This window comes from Sinohyriopsis cumingii, chromosome 3, assembly GCF_028554795.1.
Source record: "Sinohyriopsis cumingii isolate HCF-2022 chromosome 3, ASM2855479v2, whole genome shotgun sequence".
NCBI lineage: Eukaryota > Metazoa > Mollusca > Bivalvia > Unionida > Unionidae > Sinohyriopsis > Sinohyriopsis cumingii.
Window position 1 is genome coordinate 127,153,122 of NC_142963.1, and position 19,399 is coordinate 127,172,520.

At 36.5% G+C, this 19,399-nt stretch overlaps 1 protein-coding gene across 1 annotated transcript in view; it reads right to left on the reverse strand.

Moving 5' to 3' along the window:
• The window catches only part of LOC149803807 (uncharacterized), a 49,763-nt gene extending 36,723 nt beyond the window's left edge, over positions 1-13,040 (reverse strand). Inside the window, exons 1-3 of the mRNA XM_089953617.1 lie at positions 12,850-13,040; positions 4,929-5,207; positions 756-920 (exon numbers count right to left, since the gene is read on the reverse strand). Coding sequence (XP_089809743.1) covers positions 756-920; positions 4,929-5,207; positions 12,850-12,892 — 487 coding nt within the window. The 5' untranslated portion in view covers positions 12,893-13,040. The remainder of the gene's footprint in view (positions 1-755; positions 921-4,928; positions 5,208-12,849) is intronic.
• Between the last annotated feature and the right edge of the window lie 6,359 nt (positions 13,041-19,399).

Sequence of the window (19,399 nt, forward strand, 5' to 3'; positions counted from 1 at the left end):
GGCCTGGGATATGGGTAGGAGGCAATTCTTCACATTCAAACACCACAAGGTTGCCAGGTGTCATTTTGGATGGCTATTTCCTTAATCTTCTTCATGCTCTCTCCATCCTTAATAAGATTCATGAAGAATCAGAAAACTGCATATGCAGTACAACAAGTCCTAAAAATCTCTTAAGATGTGATTCAATAGAATAGATTTTACTCACACAAAATGAGTGGGGGTGAGGATTCAATTAAATTTTAGAACAGTCATTTGGGCCTGTACAATACAGTCTTGATCCAATGCCAAGGGAATCAGGTAATGATGCAGTGGAGAATACAATTAGTAACGCTCATGATCCATACACAACTATCCTACCTAGGGCAGATTCCAGTCATTATCAAGTGGTGATATAAGTGGAGAGAATGACTCCTACACACAAACAATTGTTGAAACTACCTTCAAGACCATCATCAGTTATAATTATTCGTCAAATAACCATAGTATATCAGCTCTGGAAATGTTTCAAAACCTGGGAAAGGCTTTACAAAGGATTTAAAAAAGTCGTATTCCCATGGTTCCCAAGCAACACAACAATGACAGGTGTAACAAGTGAATGAACATGTACATTTAATGTTTTACTCTGATGCTTGTGAGCTGTAAGAATGAAACTTTTCAGACTGTTTTCAAAAGTCAATAAAAAAGATATGTACATGACAATAATTAAGACATAGGTAGGGTAATACATAATTATTTGAGAAACTGTTGATACTTACGAAACTGACAAATAAAATTGTAGTGGTATTTCAGAAAATGACAATGGTAGTCATGCCATCGCCAACCATAATTCCGTCTCATAAGTGCACAGTTCTCCAATGAAATAATGAAAAGGGTTTTGCTTGGCTGACCTCTATCCCAGAAACCCCAAGAGAGTTTCTCTCCTGTAAAATAAAAATTCAAGCTGTAGTAGTCCTGCTTGATAAAATTTAACACCCCATGCCCCACCACCTAATCTAAATTCTCAAGCCTTTTTTTATACCAATAGTTAGTACACATGTCTGTAATCTTGTAAGGCCTTATGCAAGGAAGCTTTCTGTACCCTTGAAAGGCCTTATGCCAGGAAGCTTCTTTAAAAGTTCATCAAATTCTGCTGACCACCTTTTGAGGAATTCAGTGTCTATTTTAGAACTGAAATTTATGGGATGATATTCCTACATCCATTGCACACAAACAAAAAATTGAGGGTGGGGTGTGGGAGATACTAAATATATGAGGGATTTAATGAAGAAATAAAGACAGGATTTCAAAAAATAATTTGCGATTTTTGTGGAAGAATTGACCCGGGATATTAACATTTAAAAGGTCTTTCTGTTTGTATCAATAATGGCTACAATTAGCAGTGAATCAGCATTATTTGTGCAAAAACTGGAGGGCATTCATACCAGGATTCATTGTCAAATCTGGTCAAAGTCAAAGTGGATGTACTGCTTTCTGTGTGTATAACCTGCATCCTGATTTTCCATCCCGCACAAGGTGAGAAACTAAGTTTCAATGTATAATGTACATGTCATATCCTACATTTCAAAATAGTGATGCTTTGCCCATTTTTGTTTAGATTCAAGATCAAACAAGATACTATATGAAAGTTCAGGTACAATATTTATATTTGGCATAACACCTCTGAACTACATCTCGATGTCCAAGATAGACATTACTCAGACAATACATTGCAACTAATTCTGTTTGGTGTATATTTTAAGAAGTCACTGTCTGATTGTCACCATTTTCATTCAAGACCAGCTAGACATCATAAGAAGTCTTGTGGAGAAAACTTATGTTAATCTGACGTTCTGTTCAGGAGGAGTAGAGACAAGATTTTCATGATGGCTGCCATACTGGATGTCAGATGGAATCAGGTCACAATTAGTACTTCCTGTTCAGTACCCAAATGTAGTTCTAGTCTATTTTTAGAACATTTTTTCCTCTCTCATCTTGGTGGTGATAGAAGAGTTATATTAATGCATTTTTGGTAGGGATTTAAGGGTAATTGTTTATTCTTGAGAATATGAGAATATGAGTTCAGGGTGTGGTGTTCCGTGTGTATTTCGGCAACAGTGCACAGTGAGTAATATGCCCTGGTGATGATCCGGAAGTGAAATCTGTGTTCTGTTTACATGCTGCTCTGTTGACAGTCCAGCCTCTAAAAAAAAATGCAGGTCAACCTTTGACAAGAACTTCACCGTGAAGTCATCTTTGAAGGTATTTTAGATTAACATATGATTTGTATTGATTGTCACACAAAGGATAGGTCAGTATTGAGAAACAAATGCAGAGAACATAAAGTAAAATTAATTGTGTTCTATGTCCAGATTAACACACCATTTTCATTTGGGACCAATTAGACATCATAATTAGTCTTACCATAAAAATCCCATATCAATCTATTTGTTCAGAAGTAACAGAACAAGATTTTCAAGCTGGCATTTGTAGTGGCCAAATTGGATGTCGTTGAAACATCACCATTTTGAACCAACTAAACCCTGGGATAAAGTTCCCTACAAGTAGTTCAGGAGGTGTAGAGATAACAACTTGGATGAATAAAGGACAAGCATATCTCATAAGTTATTTTGCTCTATAAAAGTATTTGAATAATATATACATGTATAGCAATGTGAATATTGCCATCTGAAATTATATTGCAGCATACTGTGATATAAATGATTGTATTGCCAGATGTATATGGTCCAAATGGACCTGATAAGACTCACCTGGTTTACATAACAGTTGATGTTTCACACAACTTATAAGTGAGTATATACAGTAATGTCCTTTGCCTTCCATTCTGAATCAAGCAAAATATGGGCCTGAACAAGCATGTACTTCAGTAGCAATGTACATTAATAAGCAGTTGTGTAGTAACTGAGCATGCAGCATGATTCTCCTCTGTATAATAGCTTTACTGACCAAGCTAGGGCAATGCAGTAAGTGTTGAAGAACATTCCACATTTTGCTTGTGTTTAGCATGATATATCAACGTGGTACATGTATTTCCTTTCAGAGTTTAACTTGGAAGCTCAATGCATGATGACCATTTCTTGCATTTTTGCACTAAAGTTTTTGACCCTGTACAAGTTCTTTGTTTTCGTAGCCACCATCTTGATAAGTGTTTAACTTCAGTTTCTCCTGATGATATTTTCTATCATTTAAGTTAGCCTTGGTCATATCTGCATTTCAGTCAGTTTGGCTCACACTTAGTTTACTGCTGACTAAATTTTCAATATTGGTATCAATTTTTCATTTTTCCATATGTTTCATTAGCCAAGGTTGATTGCACAGGTCATGTATAAGACTGAGACTGACCATTTAACAGGATTAAGTCATGCTAATCACATGTAAAGACAAAGACCTAGAGTAGGTACTAGAAATCACACAACCAAAAAGGAATTATGATGTGCAGTAAATTGCACCTGCCAAATATTTTTAGTGTAAAACATGTTATATAACTGTAATTAGAAAAATGATGTCATTTTTTTAGTTGCAGAATAGAATGACAGAGGGTGACAAATTACAATTTTCACTTGCAAATTCTAAAAGGTAGGTCATGGTGACATTCCCTGTTTGTAAGGATGTAGTACTAACAGAAATGTATCCCAATAACTTTACAGTAAACGCAATTTCAACAAAGTCCCTGAGGCATTAAATATAGGTCACATGAACCTCTTTGCAATACAGGTGTACTACTGGTGATGCCAGTTGCATGATTTTAGTATCAAATACAAAACTTAACCGTGTCAGTGAAGTCTAAAATATAGGCTATAATGACCTACTTTTACAATCTGGGAGTAGAGCTCATCGCATCTAGAGGTGATATATATATATATATATATATATATATATATATATATATATATATATAATGCAGAAAAAAGTGTAGTCATGAGCTTGACAGAAAAATGGCAACTACTAAAGCCAGTAAAACATGAAACAGCTAGAGAAAGATCTTTTATTATATGGGTGCAGTACTAATATAGATGAATGGTATCATCTAGTTTATTAATAGTTCTAACCTTAACATTAATTAAGAAAAAATCGTTGTTGTTGTTGTTGTGGGGTTTAACGCCATTTTTCAGCACACGATAGGCTATACATGGCGGCCAGTATTATTGGTGGAGGAAGAACCCAGAAAAAAACCAGAAAGAACCACTGACCCACGAGAAGCTACTGGCAAGCTATCTCACAGAAAAAACTGTAAACATAAAATTTAACCATAGTAAGCATGAAACACGGTGCCCATTGTCTGTGATGATGGTGATGTATTCATCAAGATACATCCCAATCACCATGTTTAGGATTCCTGTTGTATCAGTACATGTACTGTATGTATACAGAGTACCATAAAATCCTGCCATAATATCAGGAACAACTGTATTATAATGTGTGTGTGTGTGTGTGTCTCTCTGGATCGATCTATCTTGCTAGCTAACTTAGCCCTCTTGGTCCTCTCTGGGTATTGGTAATATGAAACCCATTCCAAAAACAGTTAACTATGACCTAAAGGTATGCTAATAATGAAAGGGCTTCATGCCAGGATGCATTTGCTAAGTTTGGTAAAAACTGGTTCAGTGGTTTTTGATGAGTTGACAAGACCAATTGTTAATGGATGACACATGCCAGCTGCAGGGCCAAAACACAACCTAGCTTGTCCTCTTCAGCTTGTGAGCTGAATATTGGGAAGTACAATGCAGATTTTCACATATTTCCAAGATTCACAATTTGAAGGGTCAAAAAGAAACCCTGTAATGTGCAATAGATAGCAGGCATCCAAACACTTGCGAGTACAACATTCATTATACAAGTGCCAATATTGATATCCGACCCGTTTCTTTAAATATTGTTAATTATTTAAAAATTATATTATTACTGCTCTTCAACTAATGTATGTTGATTACCTGTTGTCCATTCCCATCCTCTATTCCTTAAATCACTGGCTCCATTCCAGACTCCATTAGAATCCCATCCTAGCTCATGTGAGTTAAGGACATTTATCAAAAACGTCATGGTTTCCATGTTTTGGACCTTTACAAGCTCTCCTCCCTGGCTCCAACAGTAGTCTCTAGCATCATCCCAATATTTTTCTTCATTAACAAACATATAACACGTCCTGTTAAAAGTTTTAAAATAATGTCGACCATCCCGAACCACCTGCGGGCAATTCTCATATTCCTCTCCTGAAAGAAATTATAAAGTTGTTAAGGTAATGAACTGAAACTAAGTAGTAAAAAAAAGCAAGACAACTTTGCATTAGATTTTAAAATTGGAAACCTGATGTCACAGTTCTCAACAAGGGTTTCAAGTGGACTTGATAATAATCACCTGACATACACAGGTCAAAAAGGCAGAAGTATTACTAATAAAAGCAAGTGACTTGGGTTAAAAGAAACCCATGCCAGGATAATTTGCACAGACCCATCACTTTGAGTAGAATGAAAATCGGGATAACGAAGTAAAAAAAAGTCAGGATTTGGAGGGAAAAAAATCAGGATCAGTGTTTATGACCATATATCTACAATAAATTTTATAAAGGAACTGACATCTCCACTGTCGCTTGTTATTTACTTAATGTAAGAAACATGCTACAGCCGCACCATTTCAATTTTGATCTTTTATGCCGATATTTAGTGTTAATTCAATTAACATGCTAGCCAGCAGCATAAAAAAGATGAAAATGAAAAAATGACTGATTTTCATGCTAGAAATGTGGTGTACTCCATGCAGAATTTCAGCATCACTTTGCTCTCATTAAAGGAGGTACAGCCAGTATGAATCAAAATGTAATTTTGGGGCCATTTTTAAAATTGGAGAAAGAAAGAAAAAAATTGGGGGGGGGGGATAAGAAAATCTGAATATTTGGACTTCTATACAAAAATATGGGATGATTTCAAGTAAATCGGAATAAGTAGCTGGTCTGGTTTGCTGCAACATGCTTAAAACTGAAAGTACATCAGTCCCTCATTAGAAGACCCTTCACTGTAACACAATGTGCTAAACCATATGGCTCAGAGAGACAACATTAAAATGAGGACGTCTTTATTTGACATTATTAACCAACCTGGGAATGGTCAACTCTTTTTGTTATTGATTTTGGACATAGTTACAAGGTTGATGTCATCAAGGGACCAGTTGTTATAATACTGGTTTTAAAATTAATGAATAACATCATTGTTTATATCACTTTTTATAAATATTTTTGGGTTGGAAAGGTTTTTTGGATAAATAAGCAAACAAGAGGCATGATGTGTTTATCTAAATATTTTTTAAATTTCATATTTTATTTGGTCAGAGCAATAAAAAATAAACAATGATGAATCCTAATGTTTGATTAATAAGACCAGTACAATAAAATATATACTGTCTTTTAACAAACTTTTGTTATTATTAAACAGATACATGATTCAGACACAAATAAAGGAGGTATGGTCTTAATTTTGATCTGATTAAAATTCCAATAGCTGCATTCTCAGCAAGTTTCTGGTGAACTTGTTCTTTGATCACTCTGTTTCTGCAAAGCAACTATCAATCCTGTAATGTCCGGGTTATTAAAAAGAGTCCAAGTGATTGTAAAAGGATTAGGTGAAATTGTGTATATTTGGAGAAATGGAGATTAAAACACCTAGTAATAAACATGTTTCAAATCACCAACAAACACAGGTTTCTGCATTGTTTTGTTGACTGACTTCAATGTGTAGGGCACACTAAAGACAATGGTGGACTATTAAAACCAAACAGCCAACTTACATATGGATTTAATGGTCCTAGTTAGAGTAAAGCCTTTAAAGTCAAATTAAATATAAAAATATTTTTAAAAAGGGTCAGATGATAATTACGTTTTCATAGCTAGATATTATACTCAGGTCAACAAATAAAGCAAGTATGTAAAGCTGCAACATTTAGCAAACATTTCTACACAGTTTACAATCATTTAATTGATCCCATTTTTATCAAAATAATAAGAAATTCAACCTTTCCCCTATCCACTAGTTTGACTTACTGTATCAGAATGCATGTCATATACCAGTCAGCTTACAATTATTTCATTTACTGTACTTCTACATCTTGATGTGTCAGCATTCAGTTTGTAAGACATGTCTATATTAGATGTACAGTATTTAGTTTCAGTAAAGCATCCATAGGATTATCATGACATTCTTTCCTTTTTTTACATATGATGTACATGTACTGATGAAAAAATTGAAAATAGAACTAGACATACTGCCTGTGCATGTCCGTGGAAAGCTTTGGTGGGATCTCAATGACTGTGAAACTATGCAATGGCTTACAGGAATCCAGTACTAATGATAATGAAAAATGGGAATCTGTCTAGAAATGGGTGATGATAAAACAGAGTATGTATGGGTTTGTCTGGTCGGTTAATGATGAAAGATAGATGTTAGTAAAACATATCTTGTGAGAGCTTATCCCAGTCGTAACAGAAAAAAAGAGACAATGTTTTATGGATGGAATTTCAGACGTATTACAGTCTTGAGTTTAGAACATTCATGGCTGAAATTAGCACCTGACTCTTTGGTGTTGAACTGAAGGCAAGTTTCAAACACAGTTAGATCCAGAAAAAGCAGTGGCTTGTCTTATGTTACATGTTTAGGCTCTAATAAACAGTAGCTGAAAAAAGAGTGAAAACAACAAGCTTTGAAAAATTTAACAAATAATTTATTTCCTTGGAAAAACACAGTAAAAATGAAAAAAATAAGAATGTACGGTTTTGAGAATCAAATCCAAAAATAATCAACGAAATAAATTTTAGAAGTCCTAGTAATGAAATGTTCTAATGAATTCAAGTTTGAGTCCCGACGAAAAATCCAACACAGAAGGTGATGACATATACTGTAATCAGTATAGAGCTGATGTGTACAGTCCTTTCTGAACTAAAGAAAACAATATTCTGGTGCTTGAATTCCGACTAAAATTTAAATAAATGTCTTTGTCCAAGAATTCTTTATGAGCACTCAAATATTTCCAAGAAAATGAATTACTCTTATAGAATCCAAATAATTTGAATAAAAATTAACATATAGCTCCAAACTGCCAAAACAGACTTTCCAGTGTAATGAATAATGCCCAACTGAGAAACATCTCTACAGACATCAATATAAAACCTGACTACTGCGCAATTTCGGAAAACACAGAATTGTGAAATAGAGGCTGTTTACATATAAAAATATCATGTACTCCTAGCATGACCTTGATAAAAATCAATCATTTTACTCCAGAATAAAATAAAAATAAGAAGTTGTTTATTTGTCTCAACGATTTCTGAATCAAGGTCGGGCACTAAGTAAAAAATAGAAACGGTGTTTCTATTATTAGGTGTTTATAAAAAGATTCAGGTCAAACTGAATTTTCTGGAAAATATCAAATTTCTAGCAAACAAAATTACATTACATTGACATGTAATGAAATTAATGATAATATTTTTTTAAACTTACAAAAATAGACAATTAAATAAATTAAATCAAATATAAATAACACTCGCATGGTTCTCTCTACACAGAAGCTGTTTGATATCCACCCAGGCCAGCACAAGTTTGCTTTCTCTGTAATTTTGAGAAAGACACTTAGATCCCATTTCTTTTGCATGATATTGACAATAATGTTAAAAGTGACATTAAAACCAACAGAAACATTTTTTTTAAAGCTGAATTTTGTATTTGTCATAGCTAATACCTTTTCTACTCATTCTGCAGTATTGGTCAGCTGCCCAAGGATATCAACATGTTTTTCACTCACATTCAGCAATAGGTTGAATGAGCTTCAAGCATGTATAACAAGCAAGTGTACAGGCACAATTAAAAGCACAAAGACAAATTCACACGGACACCAATATCTGCCAATACAACGACTACCACACAAGCAAAGCAGCTGAAACACAAATAACATCCGACCACTATATACATGCATCAAACAGTGTAGAAAGTTCAGTCAAATATCACTACCTGCTAAAAGAGAGGAAAGTACATGTACATGTATTGCAGCCCAAAATAGGTTGAGCATGTTGGATCATGTTAAACAGTAGTCTGAATGCTCATCTAAATGAAGAACACACAAACCTGAGAGTAAACCACATTAACAGCAGGATCAATGATTCCTAAATGACACTGATCAAAGTTCAATGCTAGGAGAGGAAACAAGACTCAAAAATATTTAATCATTCTTTGTTAAAGGTATGGAGTCCCAGTGGCTCCTTAAGACAGATGACAGGGCCTTGAGAGATGCTACAATCAACAGCTAAAGGTATAAAATGGCATTTTCAACACTTGGTCTGGCAAAATCATGCAATGGAAATGGCTTGTCCCAAGGACTTACTGTCATAGGTGACCAATGCTGACCTGGATGGGCATCAAACCCATGACCCATGGATTGTGAGTCTGACACCGGACTTAGCAAAATAAGACTCAGAGTCTTCTTGATGAAATTGACCTTCATACATACAGCAAGAAAAATATTCAAGATGGATGTAACCATAAAGATGTCAATGAAGGACACTACTAACTCCTATTAGGATAATAAACTGCTCTTACGGGCAGTTACAACTTCCTATCCTCAAGAACCACTCAAATGGCCTAAATGGCTGAAGCATCCACCTCAGATGCAGGAGGTCGCGGGTTCAAACTCCGGCCAAGTCATACCAAAGACTTATAATATTGGTACTAATGGCTGCTTCGCTTGGCACTTAACATTAAGTGGTTAGTGTTAGGACTGGTCAGCCTGGTGTTAAGACAATGTGACTGGGTGGAACAGGATGCTACATGTCTGCGGCATGATGCCCCAGTGGTAGACATCACTATAAACTGCCACAATGCAAAGATATGACTGGAAAATTGTTAAAACTACAATAAAAATCCAAATGACACACACCCCACCATAATAGTATCAGGTCCAAGAACTGATGCTGATGTATATACACTCAATAACATCATGGTAATGTCTGTAAAATGTTTCTACATTCAGCACATTCCTCAATACCATTCATTTTTTTTCTTCCTCATGGAAATACATAATCCATTATTCTCCATGCATATTACCCATGATGAAGTATGTCCGAGTGGAATTAAGGAACTGATCAGACAAGTATTTAAAAATATTCAAAGTGTGAGAAAAACTATCAATAACATGGTAAAAAAGGCCACGTGATCCATACATGTTGCCATAGGAAAGCTACAGTGCTTTAAATGCAGTTGACACAAGCACAAACTTTGAAGTTATATCTTCAACAGGGTATTATAAAGATAGCAATAAGACAGTTACTGAAACGAATGCTAATTGTTGTACGAATGATTGACTTCTGCAGAAAAATAAGGACAATATTTCAGTACTGACATTCTAAACTTCTGACAGTCGGCTAAGTGAAAATATTGGTAAATATGGGTCCTGGGTTTTTCTTTTTACTGATCAATAAGATAACCAAAATAACATTTGTACTGACCCTGCTGACATTTAACTGATTCTCGTAGAAGGTTAAAATACTGCACACTTTTGTATTTCTCCGAAAGTGCACAAATTATTTTCTGGTTCATATTTCAGCCATTCATATTCATATGCCAAGTATTTCAATGCAATTTTAAACTCTCATTTTTTGATGAAATTTCACTGCAATCTTTTTGTCAAAATTTAATTTCGGATGTTTCAAATACCTCAACAAAATACTGCCACATTTTTCACATTGTCACCACATAATACAGTAAATGTTTATCAACAGCAAGCGCCAAGTTGTCAAACATAACCTTCACCAACTGATTAAGTTTTGGCACCAATACACTACATCATTTGATATCATCAGTACTGAAATTAATGCATTTGTACCAGGCTAGTTTCACACGTGTTCTGATTCTGATAATCAGCATTCTTATTTACTTCATGCATGTAAAAACCACTTGTCTATTTTTCCTTCGGGTATCCACTGTACTCTGTGACGTGCAGGGTCTTGTCAGATACTCAATTACCACAATAAACAGATCAAATGGAAGGGGTCTCAGGTGGATAAACCAGTATATGGCACAGTGCAACATTCACGTTTATAGATCACAGACATCTTATATCCAATGACGTGTGTTCAAATCTCAGCTTGGACAGCATGGGTTTGTAAGAAAGCATGGGCTTTTTATTGTGGTAATTGGCTGCCATGGAAAACAGGAGTGTAGTGGATAATCATCCATGGCATGCAATAATGAACCTGGTCTGACTTTACTGGTTTATCTTTAAATCTGATGGGATGATGTCCCTATCTATTTATCATCAAAAATTTCCAAAAAATGTGATATAATATACAACATAAATCAGACCACATAAATCATTCAGACAAGGAAAGCTTCAACAGGTTGCTGGCAAAAGTTAACAAGTGATCTTATGTTAGGTGTTTCAAACAAAACATGAGATTGCATTTTCTTTTATGGTTTGGTTTTGTGGGTTTAACACCTGCGCACGATAGGCTATACATAGCAACCAATGCATTTGGTGGAAGAAGAACCAGGAAAACACCAGGAAGAACCACCACCCCATGGGAAGTTACTGGCAACAACTGAAACACAACCAAAACTCATGTCCATTTCACAGGCTCATTATTCGATTTTTGTGTGCGTATGTCATTGCCATTGTAGCTAGAATTGTGTTGCATTCATCATGAATATGGATGTCCCACCACTGTACTTTGTATTACTTAAACGCAAAACTCAATAAGGTGCGACAAACGAGCCAAGGGTAGGCCTAATGTTTAGTCCTACAATATAAGACTATCACATGTTGTTTATCTTTTGGTGTAGGACCCCAAAAAAATATCATGAGATACATCTTATGTTGTATGACCAATGTATACCATTTTTTGTCGTGGAACGTTGACACCAAACGTAATTCATCATAACGTTTATGTGCGCTGAAATTTTCTGATTAACGTTCAAATTTTGTTTAAAAGACAGATCAATAACATTTCTATGTAAATTTCATGCTGAGAAGAGCCAAAGAGGGCAGTCTGCAATGGTTGTTCCAAGACAACAGTTAGAGGTCGCAGATTTGAAACCCAGCCAAGTCATACCAAAGACTTATTTTTAAAGAAAAGGTAGTGGCAGCTGCTCTGCATGTTAGTGTTATGACTGGTCACCTGGTGTGTGTGTGATTTGGATTTGTAACGTTGCTTTAACAATTTTTCAGTCATATCGCTACGATATCTGCAGTGTGACATTTTATAGTGATGCCTAGCACTGGACATTACGTCGCAGACACCTAGCATGATATCCCACCCAGTCACATTATCCTGACACCAGACCGACCAGTCCTAATACTAGCCTCTTAATGATGAACGCCAGGTGATGGAACTGTTAGTACCATTTTTGTAAGTCTCTGGAATGACTCGGCCGGGGATCGAACCCACGACCTTCCGTATCCGAGGCGGACAATCTAACCACTACGCCACCGGAGCGGTCGACTCGGCCTGGTGTAAGGATCAAGTACCTGAGTGAGACATGATGCTATACGTATGTGGCATGATGCCCCCGTGATAGACATCACATTAAACTGCCACACTGCAGACATCCTTGCGATAAAGATACGTTAAAAATCCTAGTCGCCCACCCACCCATCCAAAACAACACTTTAAACACGCATGGGTTTTGAATCGTACCCAAGTGGGTTATGGGGACTGTAAGTCGGCATCCCAATTCCTACCCCGCCTCTTGTTTAATAAACAAGCTTGCAAACTCTACGTACGCTGATGCAAAATAACGTGTGACAATATTTATATTATAGCACCCCTTTCAGTGGAGTGACCTACGAAAATACAGAACATTGTAATTTAAAGATACATACCTTTAGCGAACGACAGCAGCACTAACCATACACACCAAATCATCCTTATTTTCGCTGTACAATGATATGATTTAACAAATGAATGATTAGTATTTAACCCTTGCTTTAGAACCAGAAACCGTAAAACAAGAGCCTTTGGCAACTTAGATTGTATAGCACTAAATAGCGACCCAAATACAAGTTATGTCAACAATGTCAGCCGATCAATTCTCATTGGTTGGAATAACAAGGTATATACTATTTTATTTGAGGGAGAGAAAGTCATAAAGAACAAGCTAAACAAATAAATATATATTGCCGAAAGAATATGGGCGTTTCTTTGAAAAAGTTGATTAATTTTGAGACCAAATATCGGCAGATTATTTTCATCTCCATTGTGCATGAAGGTTTTCTTTGCGAAAAGATAGGACTGAATTTTCCTGGCAAATAATGGCTGGATCTATCTTGCGTAGGAGGGGAGGAGTCACCAACTGACGATTTCGTCATCGACGGTGTTTATCGAAGATGTTATTCATCGGTCGAACATAAAGGCGACACATTTCCAAAGCCCCAAACCAGTTAACCTGAAACAGAATATAGTGCCTACGTTTCTGAGATAAAATAACTGTACTACGCATGCAGTGATGGATCCAGAATTATCGTTTAGGGTCACCCACCACCCACGGCTAAGGCATATGAAGCGAAGCCCCCTGAGTTTACGTGTTTCCGTGGTATACTTTTACCATTTAACGGTAAAGAATACTTGCATTTCTTCATAGAAATATTCCGTTTGTTGGGGGATAATTTTTTTCTGAAAAAAGGAGGGGAGCAGCTTTCAAGAATTTGTAATAATTTTCGTACATAGTGCAAATTATGTTTCGAGCTGACGACCCCCAAAACATACATATCCTCGATGTTTTACAATGTAGAATTGTATGACTAACTTCCATGCTGTACTGTTTAAGTGATTTAATTAGACTGATTGATATCTTTATTATTTATGTGTATTACGAAGAGTACAATCGACAGTATAAAGAATAAAGCAAAAGAGTAACATTAATTAAAAGTGAGAAATAACATATTTTTACAAATGATCATTTATAAATAAATGCCTATATCGTGAGAACTAAGGAAAATTAACTTGATGTAACGTCCAGTCAGTTCGTTTTCAACATTTTTCTGCACATTATAACACTGGGATTACATTTAAGTAAATGCTTCCCAACCTTTTTGACAGCGACCTTAACAATTATTATTTTTTCTTTTCTGAGCCTGGAGATATCGTATCAACATACTGATAAGTTTTGGTACGTTCAAACAAAGTTCCTACAGTAGTATATATAAAGGAGGTTATGAGCACATGTCCATCAGTTTCCATCCAAGGAACCCTTCTTTTTAACCCTAAAAAGCCTTAAAAACCCGGGTTTTATGGCCTACCTGACACCTGGCATTTTTTGTTAATGTTTTACGGTCATTGCATGTGAAAACGCTTACAAAAACAACGATTTTATTATTACCCGCAGAAAGTAAAAACGGCCGGTTACTAATTTCTTTATCAGTATCACAAGCAACATTGCCAGAGCTGTCCAAAATCAATTTCACGGGCTGCAACAAGACTACACCGTTACTAATAATACACCTGGTACGATTTTGCTTGTTTGCTAAGAGCACAATCAGGGCTGAGTAAATCCCATAGCCCGACGTCCCGGACTAGTCATTTTTGAAGTCGGACAAGTAAAATTTTCCAAGTCGCTAGTCCCGGACAAGTGCGTTTTAAAAAAAAGTCGGGCTAGTCCTTATTTTCGTGCTTTAATCACTATATCTGCCTTTATTTGGCCAATCATGCCTTCTGGGCGTACTGAATACTTGATTCTACCCTTCTTAGTGTATACATTTACATCCTTTAACCGCTTGACTGCATATTGGGCTAAGCGACCAAATTATCGGCAAAGGTGGCGCTCTACAAATTCGTATTTTGCATAGTTAGATTTTTAAAGAAAAAGAATTTCCCCGGCTTTCCTCACTGGTTATACTGGCTATTTAAAAAGAGACCTTATATATCTTAGGTATATGCAAAGAACCTTTAATTCCCTTTGTTTTAGTGTATGATTGATGGGTGTACTATGGGTAATAGAGTATACAGCTTGGCCTTACTTCAGATGTGCATCTTTCAAAAAAGTGCTAGCTCTACTTGGTCATTTTCACTTCCTGAACTTCAGAGGTAAATTGTATAAAAAAGAGCCGATAACTATTTATGCATTTTATATATTTGGTAATTCATTCATTGCACTTTCAGAAGCTGGTATTGTCTAGTCTGGCAAAATTCATTTTCCCTATTTTAATAGCTGCTATGCATAGTGTACTTTAGGCTGATTTTTTAACACAAGGAAGCAGTCATTTTAGTTAGCAATGTGCTTAAATCATGTAAAATTTCCAAAAGTACAATATCCAAAAGAAATATCATCCACATTACATTAATGTAGCATAGAGGTATGCCAACATTCTCTCCACTGTGCATGTTTTAAATGCGAACTCCTTCATCTTACATACGTCACTCTCTCAAAAGTACATTTTATCTGGTGAGCGCCCCCAAATCAAAACACGTCAAACAAAAGAAAGCCAGTATGATCAATTAGCAGTGTTGTAAGCGGTTTTGTTGCAATGAGTTTACTCAATCTAGATCATAACAAGCGGCTCACTATGATTTTAATCCAGCGAGTCAGTGTAATTAAATTAATGAAAGGTACTTTACCGACATCAGTGTTGGTTTCCTTTATGAACTGATTAAATGACAGTAATGATTCTTTAATTAAAATTGATTATACAGATGATTAACTTCCACGTGCGATATTGTGTTTGAAGCGAAACAATTACGCTAATTAATGAGTTGTTTCAGTTCGTATTTAAAAGAGAAAATTGATGTTATGATCACTTTAGAAATAGTTGTCAAGCAAGCTGATAGTTACTCTGTGGATAAAATGAGTTTGCTAAATTATTAAGTAAGGTAATAACGGCGATTCGGCGAAGGTAAATTTGTTTGAAAATGGAGGGATTAAACGTAAGACGGATACTGAGTGTGCGGTAGCTATTTCTGAGTGTGAACGAGGATTTAGTTACTGAACTTAATCAAGACGTCTTTAAGGAATTCCTTAAACCAAAAGAGTTTACAAATGCTAATGAACATTTCTGGAAATGGACCAGAGCTTGAGGACTTAAACCCAGACACAGCTATCAACTGCTCGCTCAGTGCTGGTGCAGGTGGCATACGTATACATAGACATAAGTAGTGAATGGGGATACCCTAGCGACAATGGGACTTTAATGTTAAAATAGGGGGGTTGTACCCTGGCGACAATGGAAAATTTAACATTAGAGAAAAAAGTTTGTACCCTGGCGACAATGGGAATTTAACATGGGGAATAAATCGTGGGACTGTTGAGCGACAAGGGGAATTTAACATGGGGAATATATTTTGGGACTGTTGAGCGACAAGGGAAAATGGAACAGGGTCGGGACCCTATTTTAATACGGTCCCGACCTGATGGGTCTATGAAAAGGGAACATACGAAATTTGAAATAGGGAAGGGTCTCTATTTTTTTTTTAAAAATAAAAAATAAAAAGGGGTAGGCAATGAAAGTCAAGATCTTTTCGAGACCTATGAATGGCTCTGAAAAGGGCCTTTGGTTTTATGTTAATATATCCTTAATATTATATCGTGGATAAACACCCATGTATCTATTTATAGCTATAATCAGCTGAAATTCCTATGAAATCTCACTATCTATTTACACTACAACTTGTGGGTTATTCCTTTGGAAAATCCCACTATCTTTTTATAGCCTCAGCTTGAGTGACGTTCCTGTTTGTGAACTCTAATACATATGTATAGCTACAACCTGTGGAAATCCCCAAGTCCATATTTATAGTCTCAAAATTTTCAGCGTCAGTGACGTCACTGTACTGAACACTAGGGGATAAATGGCAACAGTGTTGCAAGTGGCTGACCTGAATACGCGCTACTGTAGGTAGGTAGGTAGAGTGTATTTGATAGGGATAAAGTGAGTTTTATAGGAACAAACAGAGACCAACACACACACACAACGTACGCGCGCAGACATACGCGCGCGCGCGCACACACACACACACACTATAAAATGGATAAAATTAGTAACTACTTACAATATCAACTTGTGTGACGATCGTGAATAAAAACCTGTGTATCTATAATCAGCTGAAATTCCTATGAAATCCCACTATCTATTTATAGCTCCAACTTGTAGGTTATTCCTTCGGAAAATCCCACTATCTTTTTATAGCCTCAGCTTGAGTGACGTTCCTGTTTATGAACTCTAATACATATGTATAACTACAACCTGTGGAAATCCCCAAGTCCATATTTATAGTCTCAAAATTTCCAGCGTCAGTGATGTCACTGTACTGAACACTAGGGGATAAACGGCAACAGTGTTGCAAGTGGCTGACCTGAATACGCGCTACTGTAGGTAGGTAGGTAGAGTGTATCTGATAGGGATAAAATGAGTTTTATAGGGACAAACAGAGACCAATACACGCACACACACACACAACGTACGCGCGCAGACATACGCACACACACACACACACAGAGGAAAGAGGAAAAAACAAAACCAAACATACTATCCATACAAACGTACGCGAACGCATACAAACCCCAAATATACTATCCACACAACGTCGCTAACGCATAAAACCCCAAATATACTATCCACACAAACGTTGCTAACGCGTACAAGCCCCAAATATACTATCCACACAACGTAGCTAACGCGTACAAACCCCAAATATACTATCCACACAACGTCGCTAACGCATAAAAACCCCAAATATACTATCCACAAAACGTCGCTAACGCATACAAACACCAAATATACTACCCACACTCGGGAGGAAGAAGAAAAAAACCAACCAAATATACGATCTACACAACGTACGCGAACACACACACACACACACACACACACACACACACACACAGAGGGAAGAGGAAAAAGCAAACCCCAAATATACTATCAACACAGAAGGGAGATAATACAAACCCCAAATAAACTATCCACACAAACGCACGCGAACGCATACAAACCCCAAATATACTATCCACACAAACGTACGCAAACGCATACAAACCCCAAAATATACTATCCATCCAAACGTACGCGAACGCATACAAACCCCAAATATACTATCCATACAAAAGGACGCGAACGCATACAAACCCCAAATATACTATCCATACAAAAGTACGCGAACGCATACAAGCCCCAAATATACTTTCCATACAAACGTACCCGAACGCATACAATTCCCAAATATACTATCCACACAACGTCGCTAATGCGGACAAACCCCAAATATACGATCTACACTCGGGAGGAAGAAGAAAAAACAACCAAATATACGATCTACACAACGTACGCGAATACACACACACACACACATACACATACACATACACATACACACACACACACACAGGGAAGAGGAAAAAAACAAACCCCAAATATACTATCCACACAGAAGGGAGATAATACAAACCCCAAATATACTATCTACACATGGAAGAGGAAGAATGCAAATCCCATACCTACTACCCACACGGAGGTGAGATGTAAATAAAATAAACCCCATATCTACAATCTACGCAGAGGGAAGAAATAAATAACCCAATATACACTATCCTCAAAGAGGGAAGAGGAAAAAGCCATAATATACTAACCACACAGAGGGAAGAAGAAAACCATTATACACTATCCACACGGAGTAAAGAAATAACCCTTTATATATACTATCAACATAGAATGAAGAAAATAACCCATTATATTCCATCAACACAGTGAAGAAGAAAACGTTTTTTGAAAGCACCTAAGCCCTCACCTGCAATGACCAACTCAGCCAAGCACCTACACCCCACCCCACCCCCAACATTACAAAACCCATTTAACCCGTTACTTTATGGCATCAGTGTGTGATTTAGGAAACATCAAGACACAAAATGATGGATGAATAGACTGACTATTGTTTACCGACTTGCATGCCTAAAGAGCGTGCGTGAAGGAAAACATCCTTTCATTTCAATTCTAACTAAAACATATTCCAGAGGGATAGAGATAGGTGAAAGAGCACAATTTCATAAAGTGTGAGTAAAAAACAAATCACGCCATCCTTATTATAGAATGTCAAGACTAAGAGACACTTACGTTTTCTTTCTGGTCTATTCTCTTTTAGAAGGTAGTATGAAATTTCACATCAGGGCCAACGCATCGGCTCACATTGTCAATTTTTCCATTTCCATGTCTTTAGTGGCACAAGTTCTTCATCATCTTCAATTTCTTCTTCTTTTGAATCCCTCTTCTCTGTTTCGTTTTGCTTCTGTTTCTTCTCTTTTCTCGTAGGGCACTCTGAATCCCAGTGTCCTTTCTCCCGACAACGATATTAGGTATCTTGACTTTTGTCTCTCTTTCTTAGACGAAGCAGGTATTCTGGAGACAAATACCCATTTACCTTTGCAGATATAGCAAACTTCATTAGCACTTA